At 43.8% G+C, this 17,842-nt stretch overlaps 1 protein-coding gene across 3 annotated transcripts in view; it reads right to left on the reverse strand.

The window, feature by feature from the left end:
- Positions 1-17,842, reverse strand: part of LOC127654918 (integrin alpha-6-like) — a 76,311-nt gene that overhangs the window by 6,413 nt on the left and 52,056 nt on the right. For 2 of the 3 annotated variants that reach the window (XM_052142475.1, XM_052142478.1), the window contains exons 20-24: positions 11,528-11,704; positions 10,686-10,787; positions 10,490-10,600; positions 10,298-10,396; positions 9,001-9,126 (exon numbers count right to left, since the gene is read on the reverse strand). In XM_052142475.1, coding sequence (XP_051998435.1) covers positions 9,001-9,126; positions 10,298-10,396; positions 10,490-10,600; positions 10,686-10,787; positions 11,528-11,704 — 615 coding nt within the window. Of the gene's footprint in view, positions 1-8,287; positions 8,410-9,000; positions 9,127-10,297; positions 10,397-10,489; positions 10,601-10,685; positions 10,788-11,527; positions 11,705-17,842 lie in introns of all 3 variants that reach the window. The other variant, XM_052142476.1, reaches the window with a different exon arrangement.

The raw sequence follows: 17,842 nt of genomic DNA on the forward strand, positions 1-17,842 counted from the left end.
TGCGACTCATAAGCCAGAGCAATTGCATCAACAGTCTGAACTGGCAGGTACGCTCAACGTATGCCTGTATTGCCCGCACAGGGCATAAGAAATGCAATGATTGTTCCTCATCCAAATTAAATGGAGGAAACAAGGCTTGAAGGTGAACCACCTGCGCTTTGAAGGGCGTGCTTAGGACCTTGGGTACATAGCTTTCCTGTGTTTTCAGTGGCTCTTCAAAGACCAGGGCCAAACTCCAGACATGAATTTTCCACTGATAGTGCATGCAGGTTACCTGCCTGTTTTACTGAGGCCAGAGCCAGCAGTAGTGCATGAGCAAATAGAGTCCAAATGCTCGAAGGGGTCCCTGTGAGAGCTTTTAGGTCTAAAGTTATGTCCCAAGTCGAGACTGTAGCCGGCTGAGGTGGGTTTAATCACCTTGCTCCCTTAAGGAACTTTATGATTAAATCATGCTTGCCTATAGAGGCACCAGCTTCATGTTCGTGATACGCAGGTTTAGTGGCCACAACACTTTGAGCGTTGATGGGGTGATTCCTGCATATAATTGCTCTTGAATAAATATTTGAATTTCATGTATGGGGCACTTTACTGAGTCCTTACCATGTATCTCGTGGATGGTGCTCTGGCCAGTAAAATGGTATTCATGACTGAACACGTCAGTTCTGGTGTGTGCAGTGCACCCCGTTCAGGGGCCACACATGTAAGTTCCACAGCTGGAGCTGGGGATGTCAGATTGTGCCTTATACCTGAGAGAGGAGATCCCTCCTCAGCGGTATTTCCCATGGGGAGCTGTACAGCATCTCAATAATTTCCGGAAACCATGGCTGGTTGGGCCATTGCGGTGCAACTAATAGATTCGTTTCCTTGTCCTCTCAAACTTTGCATATGACAGAGTGAATTAGGCCTACTGGGGGAAAACGCTTATTTGCGTTTCGCCAGCCATTTGCATGCCATTGCGTCCGCTTGGGACTTCGAGTACCAGAGGGGACATTGTGCATCTTCCACTGAGGCAAATAGATCAATTTACACTTTGCCCAATATTTCCCAAATCCTCAATACAGTTTCCAGTCTCCATTCGCCTGGCATCACCCCTTGGCATGACAATGGGTCTGCACTGTAATTCAGGCGGCCTGGGACATATGTCGCTCTCAGGGAGAGGAGATGATGCTCGCTCCATTGGCGGCGGCGATGCGTCAGTCTCAACAGTGGCGGTGAATTAATTCTGCCTTGGCGGTTTATATATGCCACTAATGTCATGTTGTCTGAGTGAACCAGGACATGACAGACACTATTTCTGACTGAAAAGCCTTCAAGACTAGAAATACAGCCGATAGCTCTAGGCGGTTGATGTGCCACACCCTCCATGCACCTGTCCAGGTGTCGAAAGTTGGGAGTCCATCGCACACTGTCCCGACCAGTGTTGGAAGCATACATTGTCACCACTTTCTACCTGATAACTTGGGTTGGTAAAATGCAGGAGCTGTCCATGGTGCTAAAGCAGCTATACAGCCGCAGGATATAGTGATGAGCATGCACCATTGGCGCCAAGCACGTCGTGGCACACGGCACTTCAGCCAGCACTGAAGAGGTCTCATCTGTCGGGTGCCGTCACCATATATCCCAATGCTTTCTGAAAGAGCTTCAACAGAAGTGTTCTCCCCAGTTTTAACTGAGACAGACATTGTAGAATGGCTGAGGCAGTAAGACTGTGTACTGGCATAACAAAGCCTCTGATTGCGCCAGTAACAGCCAATCGGCGAGGTAGTTCAAGATGCGTATGCCGCTCAGTCTCAGAGGGGCGAGAACCACACCGATGCACTTTGTGAATGTGCGAGGAGCCAGAGACAGTCCAAAGGTCAGAACTTTGAATTGATATGCTGTTCCCTTGAACGTGAATCTCAAAACATCCTGAAATGTCGTAAAATTTGGATATGAAAGGACGCATCCTTCAGATCTATCGATGCAAACCAATCGTGTAGGAATGCGATAAGATCCGTTTCTGAGTAATCCTTTTGAATGGGCGCTTTATAAGTGTGCGATTTAAGAGTCTCAGATCCAGGATTGGCTGAAGTCAGCCGTCTTTCTTTGGAACAAGAAAATAATGGCTGTAAACCCATTTTGTGCTTGACAATTTGATACAATCTCTATTGCATTCCAATGAGATTGTGTATTTTGGCTCGTAACACTGGCGCGTATTCGGGTAAAACCGTGGAAGACAGAACACAGTTGAAACAGGTTGCCGGTGTGCATATTGGATCGTATAACAATGTTCAATAATTTTTTGCACCCATTCTGAAATATCCGTTTTGCTCACTGTATGATATGATGCGACACTCACTATAGGGAATCGGTTGCGCATAATGTGAGCGCTTTGAAGAGGAAAGGGGCTCTTTTTTGAGAATGTGTGAGCATCTCGTGCATTTGCAACAAATGCTGTATTCTTTTTTGACATATTGCATTTTTAATGGCATTCATTTGAGTGCAGGACACAGAAACAACATTTTGAACAATATTGTGAACAACAATATTCCTTTTCCGGCAAACAGTAGTGGGGAGATGGGGAACAATGATTTGTGTCTCCATTTGAGCCTTTTTTGGAGCAGACCCGGAGGGAACTGCGGGCTCTGCTTTCCACTTTTGCTGCCCATGGTGATACGTAGGTGCTGTTGAGGCAGCGGGTATGGGGCTTTTAGTCGAGCGCGGGGGGCGAACCGGCTGTGATATACTCTGTTTGGGCATAAAGTGTCTCATAGCCTGTGACTGCTGCTGAGTTGTGACGTAATGCGAAGCAAGGTTATTCACAGAGCCGCCAAAGAGTCACTTGAGCATCCAATGGCTTTTTCCTTATCACTAATTTCTGTGAGGGTCAGCCATATATGTCGATCCAGAAATGCCAGGTTGCTCATAGACTTGCCGATGGCCTGCGAAGTGACTTTCGTGGCATGCAGTGCTAAATCTATAGCGGTGCAGAGCTCTTTGAATGTCTCTGGATCGAAGCTGTGCTCATCCATTTGCCTGAGGTTTGCTTGGTTTGAAATAACTGGAGCAACACAATTGTGTGGAGTGCTGATCCAGCCTGTCCTGCCGCTGAGCAAACCTTTCCCACCAGTGCGGATGATTGTTGGCACAGTTTGATAGGATGTATGGGGCGTGATTTCCACGGCCTCTTACTCGCTGGGCAGAGGTGTGCCGCTACCACATCCTCCACAGGGGGTAATTTCGCATAACTGTTTTCTTCCCCCGTGATCCACATTAAAGAGGATGACGTCACTGCACGAGCATGCAGACAAGGTTTGTTATGAACTTCGGGGAAGAATGGGGCAGATTTGCGGGATGCTGCCATTTGACGGTGTCCGGACTGCAGGAACAATTCATCGAGGCAAGACTGTTCAGGTTCCTCTGGGGGAGACCACTCAAGGTGAAGCTCTTCGACCGCTCCCTGTCAGTGGTGTGTGCACGTTCCTCTCCCTCGCTGGGGTAGGGGCGGCAGCATCATCCACTAACCATGATGCAGCAAGAGACGTGACATCGTCATTATCATCCCCAGCATCAGAACCGCTGCATGAGTCAAGGCCGCACGCTCTTTCAGAAGGTTGTAGCTCATCTCGCGCATAGCGTATCGGAAAACATGCTCTCTGGAGAGATTGAGGGGATCACTGGGCTTGTACCATGATGACCACCTCAAAGGCATCCTGCTCGACCTCGCGGCCCCACCGTGCCTCCTTGTGTGAATCCTTGGGTAACACAGAAGGGGCAGTGTGATGTTCGCCGGAGCACTGCAGGGGATCAGAATGTCCACCTGCTGACTCATGTATATCGACTGCAAAGTAGAGGGCTTCTAGACAAGAGATGATCACTGTCTTGAAGAAAGAATTTCTGAAGAAATGGTGTTTGTGCACCTGATATTATAGCGGACAGTTTCGCACCAAAATAGGCAGGGCTCAAACACCATAGCCAATTTTAGAATATTGTCATTATTGTAAAGAGGTTTCAACAAAAAGGCACTCCCACATGCGTTACCATGCAATGTCGATTGTACTGAGTCATAAGGGAACTTCAAACTGTGTAAAAAGCATTAAGAATCTTTCTACTTTTTCCTAACTAAAAGGTAACCACCAGTTTTATCTTTTGAAACACTTTTATTTTATTAACCATAACTGTAGTAACTATGGTATTTTATGGTATATATAGTTGCTGTGGTACATTTTTGTAGAGGTTACAAAAAATACAAAGATATTTTTTCTTTATTTCTACAATTGGAGAGTGTCCATGTTCAAATATTTTTAGTCTGAAAGAATAATAATGATTTCTTTAATAGTCTGTCTACATCATTGTCTACATAATTGTTTTAGACATAAAAGGTGAATAAATTATCAGATATTGGAAATAGCATATTATGCGTTTTTTGTAAGTGTGGGTCCAAAGTACACAAAATTTCGAATTTGGATCCTGGGCCGAGAAAGTTTAAGAACCTTTGGTATAAAGCATAATTTTATGGTCATATTAGGGTTTATGGCATAATGTCGTCATTCAACGAAGTTGTAAATTTTTGAACGAAGTTGTAAAATTGGATATAACTTTACAGAGAAAAGGTTAGTAAGTGATTTTATTAATCCAGATTTGAGAACAACATTTTTGTTTTTTAAATGCTCTTCGTCCACACTGCCATTTTCAAGTGTTTTCCAAAAGTTTCTCATCCTCAAAGAAAAGTATGAAAACTCTTAAATCCCCTTACTGTGCATGCAAAAACTTGCAGTTGCATGTATGGGCTGAAACGCAATTGTCCTCGTGTTCTTTCTCCGGACAACAATTCAGAGTAAACTTCCAGTCGCCTTTAAAGGAATACAATGTGAAGGTTGTACAAAGTAACATTTATTTTTACCAATGCTATCAAAGTGAATAGCAGGCACAACAACAGCGCTATAACACAGGCTGCCATCTTGATTGTTTTGGTTGAATGGATCGTCTCGGGTTACTTAACTGTAACCCGTGTTCCCTGATAAAAGCGGAACGAGATGCTGCACTGATTTATTGCTTTGGGAATAACTTTAGGTGTGACCAGCTGTGAATATGTGTGCAACACGTCAATGAAATTGACTAGAATTTATAGCCTCTGCTGATGACATCATTGGATGCACCTGTAGCAGGGCTATAAATAGATGCGTCACAGGTGCATCGTCGGGTATTTGTCTGAAGAGTGTGGCATCCCAGTGTTGCAATGAAGCGCAGCATCTCGTTCCGCTTTTATCTGGGAACAGGGGTTACAGTTAAGTAACCCGAGACATTCCCTATCAAAAAGCTACACTTTGATGCTGTGCTGATTAAGCGCTTTGGGACGAAAATACCCACGCCGCAGCACTGTGGATGTCCGGACCCCTTACTGTTGTGTTGTTGTGCTCACAAGAGCGCGAGAGGTCTCAGACATGAGCTTGTGATGTTGACTCAAGGACATAAGAGCCCGGAGTGGCATGAATATCCAAACTATACAATCTTATGTATATGTGCAGAGAGGACCAGCCTGCCACATCACAAACATTCTGCAGAGGGACACCTCTAGCCAAGGCTTTAGAGGAGGCGACCCCTCTGGTAGACTGAGCCCTGATACCTACTGGCGAAGCTTGACCACGTGCCTCGTAGGCCATGTGAGCATCCCTCACCCAATGCGACATTGTCTTCTTGGTGGCAGCCGCCCCCCTGTTGCGGCCCCCATGGCAAACTAATAGTTGCCCTGACTTACACCACTGGCTAGTGTGGTGGACAAGCACGGACTGGACAAATTCTTTGAAGTCTTTCCTGCTCCAGCATTGTAAACGGCAGGGAGCAGAAGGCTTCAAGAGTCGAGAAAGGAACCTTTGGCAGGTAGTCAGGATGAGGGTGAAAAATTGCTTTAGCCATTCCTGGGGCAAAATCTAAGCAGGCTGGCAAGACAGACAGAGCCCGTAGATCCCCAATTCTTTTTAGAGAAGTAATTGCCATAAGAAAAACCATCTTGAGTGTCAGAAGTTTATCAGATGCTGACTCTTGAGGTTCAAAGGGGGTCTCAACCAGACCCTCAAGGACTATTGCTAAGTCCCATGAAGGGATCCTGGTCCTAGCAGGAGGTCTCAGTCACATGGCTTCATGAATGAAGCGAGCAAGCAGAGGGTGTCTCCCCAACGACACCCCGTCAATCAAGGCGTGGCAATCCGATAGAGAGGCCACGTAAACCCTGAGAGTGGCGGAGCATGTGCCTGCTGCTAATTTTTCCAGCAGAATATGTCCATAACTGAAGCAATTTGGCAGTTAGTTGGATCTGCATTATGTGCACTGCACCATCTTTCAAATACACCCCATTTATTGGCGTAACTTCTTCTAGTAGATGGAGAACCTAGCACTTAGAATGGTCTTGATAACTTCAGGTGAAAGCCCAGTGTCCCTCAGTTTGTACCCTTCAGGGGCCAAACATGAAGGTTCCACAGCTCGGGCCAGGGATGAAATATTGTCCCCTGCGCCTGGGACAGAAGGTTTTGAATCACCCAAGGCGAGCCGTCGAGAAGAGACATTATCTCAGAGAACCATACCCTGTTCGGCCAGCGCGGTGCTATCAGTAAGAGGCAGGACCCTTGCTGGCGAACCCTGGCCTAGACTCCCGGGAGCAGAGAAACCGGGGGAAATGCATACAGGCATATTCTGGGCCATGTATGTGCCATCGCGTCCAGACCCAGGGGGTGATGATGCCGAGCCAGGCGAGAGATAACCCGCAATAGGGACTGACCCGTCTCTCGCTCCTCAACAAGATCTATGTGAGAGCCCCATGAAGAAAGAGTGGGCGCTGGCTCTTGGAAGTAAGCGAGACGAGTGTGAAGCATTTTGACTGTAAACAGATCGCAATGCTAGCACCCGTCCCAATGCAATAGCAGCATGCTCTTCCCCCAAACACACAAAACAAAACTGGTGTGTGTCCGTTTCAGCCATAGAGCGTAAACATGGGAACACACACCGCTTACCTTGTTCATCAGTCATTCTTTTTCTTCTTTTTTTTTAAGAAAAGAGAAAGAGAAAGGTTTCTGCGCACTGCCTAACAATTCTAACTCCTAACAGAGGAAAGTAGAAAGTTCTGCCAGTCAAGAAACACAACAAACAGAATGATCTGAAGACAAAAAAATCTGACGATGCACCTGTGATGCATCTATTTATAGCCCTGCTACAGGTGCATCCAATGATGTCATCAGCAGAGGCTATAAATTCTAGTCAATTTCATTGACGTGTTGCATACATATTAACAGCTAGTCACACCTAAAGTTGTTCCCAAAGAGATAAATCAGTGCAGCATCAAAGTGTAGCTTTTTGATAGGGAACACATGACTGCGTCACATGACAAAAAATACATAATCGTTTTCGGATATCTCCAATTTCCCCATCCACACTACAACTTGAAGCTCGTTTTCGAACAGAAGTCCAAAAAGTAGAGAAAATGGTGTGTATTCAAATGAAAATGTATTACTGTAGCCTAAAATCACACATATTGTTTAAGTCTTGTGGCTATATTTTTGAAACTGTGAGTATTTTAACGTTTACTGTTTGGGCACAATTCACTTACATTGTAAGTGTCTCACTATAACCTAGATTTTTTCAAGAAAGGGATGAGCCAACATAAATTTTTGTGGAAAATCAAGATCAGGCTTGTTAAAAATATGGCTGTCGATATAACACGTTAATTACGTGTGATGAATAATATAAGAAAAAATTATGTGTTAAAAATGTTTACGCATGCCACCTACTCCACATGGAAATTCCATAATAAAAGTATGTATTTTTATACTGTTGGAGCAAGTGTTTTTACAATCCGCATCAGCAGGGGGCAGTCAGCACGCCTCAACAAAGCTCACAGGCTAGTTAAAAACTACGATTTGTTTCTAATTTTGGTATTCTTCAAAAGGATCTGCAGAGCAGCAGGTGGTACACAGCACAAGCTTTGATGAACTTTCCGAGTTCAAGGAAAATGTAATTCCTCATGATATGACCCCTTTAAAATCACAGTTTTTATGAGCTTTGGAGAACAAAGGACACAGGGAGTGATGGGACATGCTTAACAAAACATCACAATTAAAAGCACATCCATCGACTGCTCACTGACAAAGAGGCAATCTCAAAAAACACAACAAAACTGAGTTTCAAACGGTTTGTTAAGAGTGGCTCACGCTGTGCAGCGTGTCTTTCCCTTCCTTTAGTCAAAGCAAAAGCTGAGTTAGTGAACAGTTAGACACATCATGCAGACACGAACTCTGCTGCAGCGATCGTGTTTTACCCTGGTGAAGAGAACTAGGCCTCAGTGGACAGTTTGTCTTTATCTGAGGGTTGAGTGTGTATCTCAGCTTTGTGAAATGCGGCATCGTACTCGTCCTTCTGGGCTCGCTTGAAGAAACCGCACTACAGAGGGGGCAGATTCAGGGGTCATTGCAAACATCTCATGTTATGTTCCACTAACGTTTGACAACCAGAAGTGTCCAAATGTTTTTTGGGGGGTTTTTTTCAACAGGAAATCTATTATTATTATTATTATATATTTTATCATTTAAAACCCAGCAAACTTCTTTTTGTGAAAGGTTTTGCTTGAAAGCTCTCTTTGATTGAGCTCTCTTTCTTAAAAAAAGGAAAGCCAATTGGTTTGACATTTTGTTATCTAATGCAATGACATTCATACATTTTAAGTGTGACTTAAGTCTCCAAATAATTTTGAATCATTTTGTGACTATTAAAGCTGAAGGGAAGAAAATACTGTATATCAAATTACAGTATATGATACCATATAGCTTAGACAGAGTAATTAACATCTACTTTACTATTATTTTAGCATTGCAAAGATAGTACATGATAATTTAAAATGAAAACAAACGCAGAAAAGAACATTTAAACAAATCCACATGAAAACATTCTTTCAGAAGTCATCTTTGGCAGCTCTAGGTCATGATGCTAATGTCTTTGGATCTCAATGTTTCGGGATGTGTTTTACCACCTTACCTTCCACAGTAACAGCACTAGAAGAGCCAGCATTAGGATTCCAGCTAATACAGCCACAAGAATAATCCACCACGGAACGCCTCCGAACTGAGTCACTGTCTTCTCTGGGAACACGGTCAGTCTCACCTGCCCATCAGATGTACAGTAAGAAAACAGCAGTACTGGGTAACTATACACTACTTTGAAACTGTAACTTGCCCAGCAACTAATTTAAAGTAGTTAAAAGAAATGCTCCATATCCCATACAGGTTAAGCTTAATCAAACATTCTCTCATCATTTACTAATCCTAATTGTGTTCTCCTAATTTAATCCTAATTTACTAATTGTGTTCTCAAGAAGAAAGAAAGTCATACACATCTGGGATGGCATGAGGGTGAGTAAATGATGAGAGAACTTTTGGGTGAAATATCCCTTTAATGAAACCAAACGTTAAACTAACCCAATTCTATTGGGGTAAATTGTAACATTTCACTTGTTTTGTGACAAAAAAATGTATTGTGGTGTAGATTGTTTGATTAGTGAGATTTAACCCAAAATGTGAAACATTTTGCAACTAACCCGTCTCCGACAAATTAACCAACACTGTTGAACACATATATTAACACTAAATCAAACTAAACAAATCTAGAAACATCCTAATTTATATTACAGAACACAATTTAAATTTATATAAAAGAATCTTAGTGATGAACAGCAGTATTTAACAAAATACTTCTAGAATACAACACTGTACAGGGATAGTGAAAACAATCAGTGAATAATTTTCAACATTAACCATCTGAAAGAACCAATTTCAATTAATGCCAAATATGAGAGACAGTAAGTACATGTCAGTTTTATTTGTATAGCACCTTTCACAACACACCTTTAAAACATACATAAAATATAATTTTTAAAGCACCTTTTTAAACAGTGTTTTTAAAGTGCTTTACAAATTACTTTCTAAAAGAGTTACAGAATAAAAGTTATTTGAGTGCTATTGGCCACAGAGCAGACATTTTATCATGCTGCACAACTATATGTTAGACAAAGTACTCTATAGTAGCTTGTTTCTGAGAAAGCTACAGTATTTTGCACTATTTACAATGTTTCTACACTATTTCCCAGCTGTGCTACTACTAGTGAGTCACGCTACTAAAACATGTAATTACGCTGGTAGCATCACTTTTAATTACTCCCTAACACAGCAACACTTTTGCTTCAACATTTTGATTGAAAACTGTTCAATCAAAAAAGTTGTGTATGTTGTTTGATTCTAGTATCTCTTTTACACTAGTAAAAGGCGATTGGCATTACCTGTGTCCCAGGATTTTTGAGCACAATGTTCTTGGCAGAAACATCCAGAATTATGGAGGCTTTCACCATTATATCCAGGTAATTGTAGGAAGCAAAATCCTGTTTTTAAGGGGAAACATTTATGGTTTTAGCAGATGTAATAGAGACTCTTTCAAGGAATCAAAATAAACACTATTTACATATTGTTCTTACTTCAAGAAAAGTTGAATTCCACAGGCGTGACTTCAAAATGATGACTGCACTGCTGTCCAAGCCCTGTAGAGGGCACTTTATCTCCACACATTTGGCATCACCTGTGCATGACTAAGAGATAAAGAAGTTCAATACAAGAAGCAGTTTTGTGCCTATCACTCCTAAAACCCAGATACTAATAACTACATCCCATTACCAGAGTCTTGTGTTTGCGTTTGTCAGTGAAGAGGGATATTTTATTCCCTTCAGATGATCTTCTCTCCTCCAGCTCTCGTTTTCTCCTAGCTACGGTCGACTCCTGAAAGTCGACACATGTTGTTATTTAGTTTAGTATCAATATTAGCCAGACATTTCATGGGGTTCCTGGTGTTAACCTAGTACTTAATCAAATATTAGAGAATTAAGTAATAAGAGTCGAGACCATGTATTAAAGTGATTACACCACATATAAGGTGTCTATTTAGGCAGAATTTGTGCTCTGCAAAAACAATGGTCACAACAATATTAAAAAATGACACCGATGCTCAAAAAAAAAAGTTTAAATTACTACCAATAATAATCAGTTTATTAGTATTTGATATATAATTAATTAGCTGAATTGTAGGCTGTTTACAATGGACCCTTTTCACATTTCACACACTTTCACTCAATGATTAAAGTAATCATGAATGACTGTGAATACTAAATTTCTACAATCTCATCTGAAACTGAAAACTATTGATTTTAAATGATGCTGCATCCAAGCCACTAGGTATCAGTGTAAGTCCTAAATAACACAAAGACAAAAGTTACTGAATGCAACTTTAAATTCACTGTCAAGCAATGTAGCAAATTGGTATTGCATTCAATTGATGTGCGGTCGATTACAGATGTGCATTTATTGGCTATTTTACAATGGGTTTAAACATGAACATTGAATGTTAGATTCAGAAATATTAGATTTTTAATATAGTTATAATCTAGAAATCTGGTATTAAATGTAACCAGTTTCAAAATACATGAGGAAAATGGTGGGTAAGTTAGGAAACTGTTTAGTACCTCACTCAGTCTGAGAGGGTTTATCTCACTCTCAGGCGAACAGGTGACTAACTGCAGACCTTTAGTGCTAATCTTCATGAGATACAGCAGCCATTTCCCCACAGAACTCTCTTTAGGCCACTGGATGTTCAAGAAAGCAGTTCCAAAAGACTTCAGAGGCTTTCCCAAGTTAATTACCTGCAACAAACAGAAAATATGCTCACTTGGTACTTGGAGCTGTTTTTTTAAATGCCTGATGTAGTATCTGAAAAGGCTCATTATTACTAGGGCTGTCAATTTAACATGTTAATTCAGTGCAACTAATTATGGAAAAAATAAAACAAAAAAATTAACGCAACTAATCATACCCCCGCAATGAAATAAGGAATATTTCTACCATTGAAGCAATTCAAGGTTGAAGAACCACCTTCTGTCACGGTTTTTAAATCCTATGTCTCTTCCTTGTCTCGTGCTTTGTTTATTACTTGTGTGTGTGTGTGCGTGGATGTGTGGGCGTGACGACTCCTTACCGTGATCAGCGCTCAGCCGCAATCACTCCTCTTCACCAGCTGTTACTCATTTCAATTCCCTTTAAATACTCACCACTTTCTCATCCCCTTGTCAGATCGTTTGTTTGTGATGTCCGGTTGTGTTGATCCCTCTGAGTTCCAGTCCAGTTCCCTCGTTGTCCCTGTTTCGTGTTCAGTTGGCTGTTACCCGGATTCGTCGTGTTTGTTCAGCACTCCTCATCACTCTTCTCACCCCATTCATCTGACCATTGGAGCCCCTGCATTACTAATCCTTCACCGCAGACTTTTCCCCAATCTTCACATTTTGACTGTCAATAAACTTATTGTCACTTGCAACTTGCTTCCTAGCTTCATTCGTGACAGAACGATCTGATCACAAGATGGAAGCAGCGAGTAACAGTTCAGACAGTCTAGAAGAATTCGTGAACAACAGCAGACTTCGTATGGAGAACCAAGAGAAGAATCTCAATGACACAGCCCGCGCTGTTCAGGCTTTAGTGGCGCAGGTGTCCGGACTCACCCAGCAAATCCAACTTCTGCGAGCTCCCACTGTGCTGCCCGCACCGCTGATTCCTCAACCACCATCAGCGGTCCCCTCCCAGTCGAAGCCCCGCCTACCGGTTCCAGAATTATATTCAGGTGAAACCAGTTTTTGTCGAGCTTTTCTAAAATCTCCGCCGAGAAGACCTCATCCACATCTACTCTCCTTCCGGTAAGACTCCAATGGTCAACCCAACGTCACGACTGTCGAGCACTTCTGGATTCTGGGACCGAAGGTAATTTCATGGACTACACTTTTGCACTCAACCACCAAGTTCCCCTCAGGTCTCTCACTCATCGGATTGCTGTACACGCCCTCAATGGCCAGGAACTTCCCACCATTTCCCTAGCCACTGAAGACATCACTCTCGTCACATCAGGCAATCACACCGAGACCATCTCCTTCTACATACTGGACACTCCTCTTGCCCCCATCGTCCTTGGTCATCCCTGGCTCACCCGTCACAACCCTAAAGTGGACTGGCAGTCTAAGTCCGTGTCGGCGTGGAGCACTCAATGTCATAAGTCTTGTGTCTGCCTGTCCGTCTGTTTCTGTCCCTGTGTTTCAGGAGGAGACTGTGGATTTATCTAACGTGCCCGTGGAGTACCTGGACCTGAAGGAGGTGTTCAGTAAGTCTCGGGCGGCTTCTCTCCCTCCACATCGTCCCTATGACTGTGCCATAGAGTTATTGCCAGGTATGTCTCCGTCTAAGGGCAAGTTATATTCACTCTCGGTTCCAGAGAGGGAGGCTATGGAGAAATATATTTCTGATGCTCTAGCTACAGGATTCATCTGCCCTTCCTCTTCTCCAGCGGGGGCGGGATTATTTTTTGTGGGGAAGAAAGATGGATCTCTGCGACCTTGTGTTGATTACCGGGAGCTGAACAACATCACGGTAAAGAATACTTATCCTCTACCGTTGATGTCTTCGGCTTTCGAGAGGTTGCAGGGAGCATCTATCTTCACGAAATTGGATTTACGTAATGCATATCATTTGGTCCGCATCAGGGAGGGGGATGAATGGAAGACCGCTTTTAACACCCCCAGGGGGCACTTTGAATACTTGGTCATGCCGTTCGGCCTGTCCAACTCCCCAGCAGTCTTCCAGGCACTAGTTAATGACGTGCTGCTAGACATGGTCGATCAGTTCATATATGTGTAACTTGGAATACATTCGCACAGCTAAAAGATTAAACTCCAGGCAGGATCGGTGGGCTCTTTTTTAGGTCGTTTTGATTTTACTCTCTCGTACCGCCCGGGTTCCAAGAACATCAAACCCAATTCTTTATCACGTATGTTTGATCGCTCCGAACGCCCGTCCACTCCTGAGTGCATTTTACCAGAGACGCTATTCATCTCTACACTCACATGGGAGATCGAATCGAAGGTCAAGACGGCCTTAGAAGGGGTAACGCCCCCGGCTCGGTGCCCACCGAACCGTTTGTTTGTGCCGGAGGGGCTACGGTCCAGCGTTATTCAGTGGGGACATTGTTCTAATGTGGCTTGTCATCCAGGAGTTACTCGAACTAAGTTTTTAGTCAAGCAATGATTCTGGTGGCCTCTGATGGCTCGTAACGTTCACAGTTTTGTTTTGGCTTGCTCAGTCTGTGCCACTGGTAAGAGTTCCAATCGACCCCCAGATGGGTTACTTCAACCGCTGCCGGTGCCGTCGAGACCCTGGTCCCATATCGCTCTAGATTTTATTACCGCCCTCCCACCCTCCCAGGGGCACACGGTAGTTTTAACCGTGGTGGACCGGTTCTCGAAGGCGGCCCACTTCATTCCCTTGCCCAAATTACCCTCAGCCAAGGAGACAGCGGTGATTGTCATTGACCACATCTTTCGGCTACATGGCCTCCCGACAGATGTTGTCTCTGACAGAGGACCCCAATTTGTGTCCAGATTTTGGCAAGAATTTTGTAAATTACTGGGAGCGACTGTCAGTCTGTCCTCAGGGTTTCATCCCCAGAGCAATGGTCAATCTGAGCGAGCCAACCAGGACTTGGAGAGAACGTTACGATGTTTGGTATCCAAGAATCCTTCCTCGTGGAGTCAGCAACTGTCTTTGGTTGAGTACGCCCACAACACGTTACCAGTATCATCCACGGGCCTATCTCCATTTGAGTGTAGTGTAGGTTACCAGCCACCTATTTTTCCTAGTCTGGAATCTGAGGTCGCGGTCCCCTCCGCTCACGCCTTCGTCCAGAGGTGTCACCGCACTTGGACTAGGGCCCGTGAGACTCTACTCCAAGTGGGGTCGCGCACCAAGGCCAAAGCTGATCGCCACCGGTCAATGCCTCCCGTATACGTTGTTGGTCAAAAAGTGTGGCTTTCTACTAAGAACATTCCTCTCTGCTCCGTATCTAATAAACTTGCACCCAAATTCATTGGCCCGTTCACTGTCACCAAGATTGTTAGTCCGGTGGCAGTCCGCCTCAACCTTCCTCCGGCGTTCAGGAGAATTCACCCCGTCTTTCATGTATCCAAAATAAAACCCGTCTTTTATTCCCGCATTAATCCGCCGGTTCCGGTTCCCCCCCCCCCCCGCCGCGACTCGTAGATGGGGAACCTACTTATTCGGTCAATCGTATTCTGGACTCAAGACGGAGGGGACGTGGATTTCAGTACCTGGTGGACTGGGAAGGTTACGGTCCGGAGGAGAGAAGTTAGGTACCGGCCAGAGATATTCTGGATCACTCCCTTATCGATAACTACAATCGGCAGGTAAGGGAGCCTGGGAACGCCAGGAGGCGTTCCTGGGGGGTACTGTCACGGTTTTTAAATCCTATGTCTCTTCCTTGTCTCGTGCTTTGTTTATTACTTGTGTGTGTGTGTGCGTGGATGTGTGGGCGTGACGACTCGTTACCGTGATCAGCGCTCAGCCGCAATCACTCCTCTTCACCAGCTGTTACTCATTTCAATTCCCTTTAAATACTCACCACTTTCTCATCTCCTTGTCAGATCGTTTGTTTGTGATGTCCGGTTGTGTTGATCCCTCTGAGTTCCAGTCCAGTTCCCTCATTGTCCCCGTTTCGTGTTCAGTTGGCTGTTACCCGGATTCGTCGTGTGTGTTCAGCACTCCTCATCACTCTTCTCACCCTATTTATCTGACCATTGGAGCCCCTGCGTTACTAAACCTTCACCCCGGACTTTTCCCCAATCTTCACATTTTGACTGTCAATAAACTTATTGTCACTTGCAACTTGCTTCCTAGCTTCATTCGTGACACCTTCATGTTTTTGTGAGTATCAGAGACACAGCAGGGGGCAGTAAGCTCATCTCCAGCTAACAGGCAAAAATCTGCACTTACCGATTGCAGACGACACAAGATGAGGAAGCATTCTTGCGTTCAAACACAACTGAAAGGAGTGCAACCTCTGAATGCGGGGCTCTCAAAAGGTGTTTTTTTAAGTTTCAAACTAGATTTAATGTGACACAGCATCCTAAAAATTCTGTTAATGACGTGACGGCAACTAATCTCACTTATCGACAGCAGACAGAGCAAGATGATGGCACATTCTTGCGTTCAATCACAGCAGAAAGGAGCGCAACCTCTGAATGCAGGGCTTTCAAGACATGTTTTTCTAAGTTTCAAACTACTTTTAACTTGACACAGTGTCCTAAAAACACTGTTTATGATGTGACGCAACCAAAGTGAGATGCTCCAAAATCATCCACCTGATGCATTTGCACGTAGACTTTTTGTATTGTCTAATCAAAGATTTACTCGTCTGGCACAATACATTTACATTTACATTTATGCATTTGGCAGACGCTTATATCCAAAGCGACTTACAGAGCCCTTATTACAGGGACAATCCCCCTGGAGCAACCTGGAGTTAAGTGCCTTGCTCAAGGACACAATGGCGGTGACTGTGGGGCTCATACCAGCATCCTTCTGATTACCAGATTACCAGTTATGGTGCTTAGACCACTACACCACCACCACTCCACATTACAATAATGTAATGTATTTGTAATTATCTGTATTATATATCAAACCATTCCTGAACAATTTTTGCAGTGTAGCAGGGTGTATTATCCTGCTGAAAGAGGCCACTGCCATCAGGGAATACCGTTGACATGAAGGGGTGTGCGTGGTCTGCAACAATCTTTAGGTAGGTGGTACATGTCAAAGTATCATCCACATGAATGCCAGGACCCAAGGTTTCCCAGCAGAATATTGCCCAGAGCATCTCACTGCCTCCACTGGCCTGCCATTTTCCCATAGTGCATCCTGCTGCCATCTCTTCCCCAGGTCTTCCCCAGATCTAATAGAAAACGTGATTCATCAGACCAGGCCACCTTCTTCCATTGCACAGTGGTCCAGTTCTTACGCTCACATGCACATTGTATTCCCTTTCGGTGCTGGACAGGGATCAGCATGGGCACTCTGATCGGTCTACGGCTACGCAGCCCCATACCCCCATTCTGACACTTTTCTATCATGGCCAGCATTAAGTTTTGCACCAGATGGGCTAGCCTGCACTCCCCATGCACATCAATGAGCGCTGGTTCACCAGTTGTCATTCCTTGGACCACTTTTGGTAGGTACTAACCACTGCATACCAGGAACAGCCCACAAGACCTGCCGTTTTGGAGATGATCTGACCCTTGTCAAATCGCTCAGATCCTTAAGCTTGCCATTTTTTCCTGCTTACAACTCATGGAATTCAAGAACTGACTTTTCACTTGCTGCCTAATATATCCCACCCCTTGACAGGTGCCATTGTAATGAGATAGTAAATGTTATTCACTTCACCTGTCAGTGGTTTTAATGTTGTTGCTGTCACCATACACACAAACATTACGAAGGTTTTTGTACCTCTTCAAGAATTAACAAAGTGATGCTAACGAGTTTGCAGGTTAGTGTATGAAACTGGTGTAACTGCACAAACTGAAAGATTAGAAATGATTATGCAATTTCTCTGTATTTTTCAATTAAACTGTCAAATAACAAAACAACATACTTGTAACTGAAAATACATAGTGCATGCTATATGAAAGATACAGAATTTTGAGCAGCCTCTGTAGATGGAGAGTGGCAGCAGCGGTGTGTGTAACTTCATAGAAAATAATAGTTTCGAATTTTAGAATGTGTTATGTCATCTGTCAGACTCTCTTTAATTTATCCTGCCGCTCACATTTACCAAAGTTGTGTTGAGAAATATGTTTGAAGTGACAAAGTCTACTGTGCAATGAGCAGCCCTATTTATATCTGAAAAAATGCTGATATATGTCGATAATCGTTGGGTAATTGTTCTG

Source organism: Xyrauchen texanus, chromosome 14, assembly GCF_025860055.1.
Source record: "Xyrauchen texanus isolate HMW12.3.18 chromosome 14, RBS_HiC_50CHRs, whole genome shotgun sequence".
NCBI lineage: Eukaryota > Metazoa > Chordata > Actinopteri > Cypriniformes > Catostomidae > Xyrauchen > Xyrauchen texanus.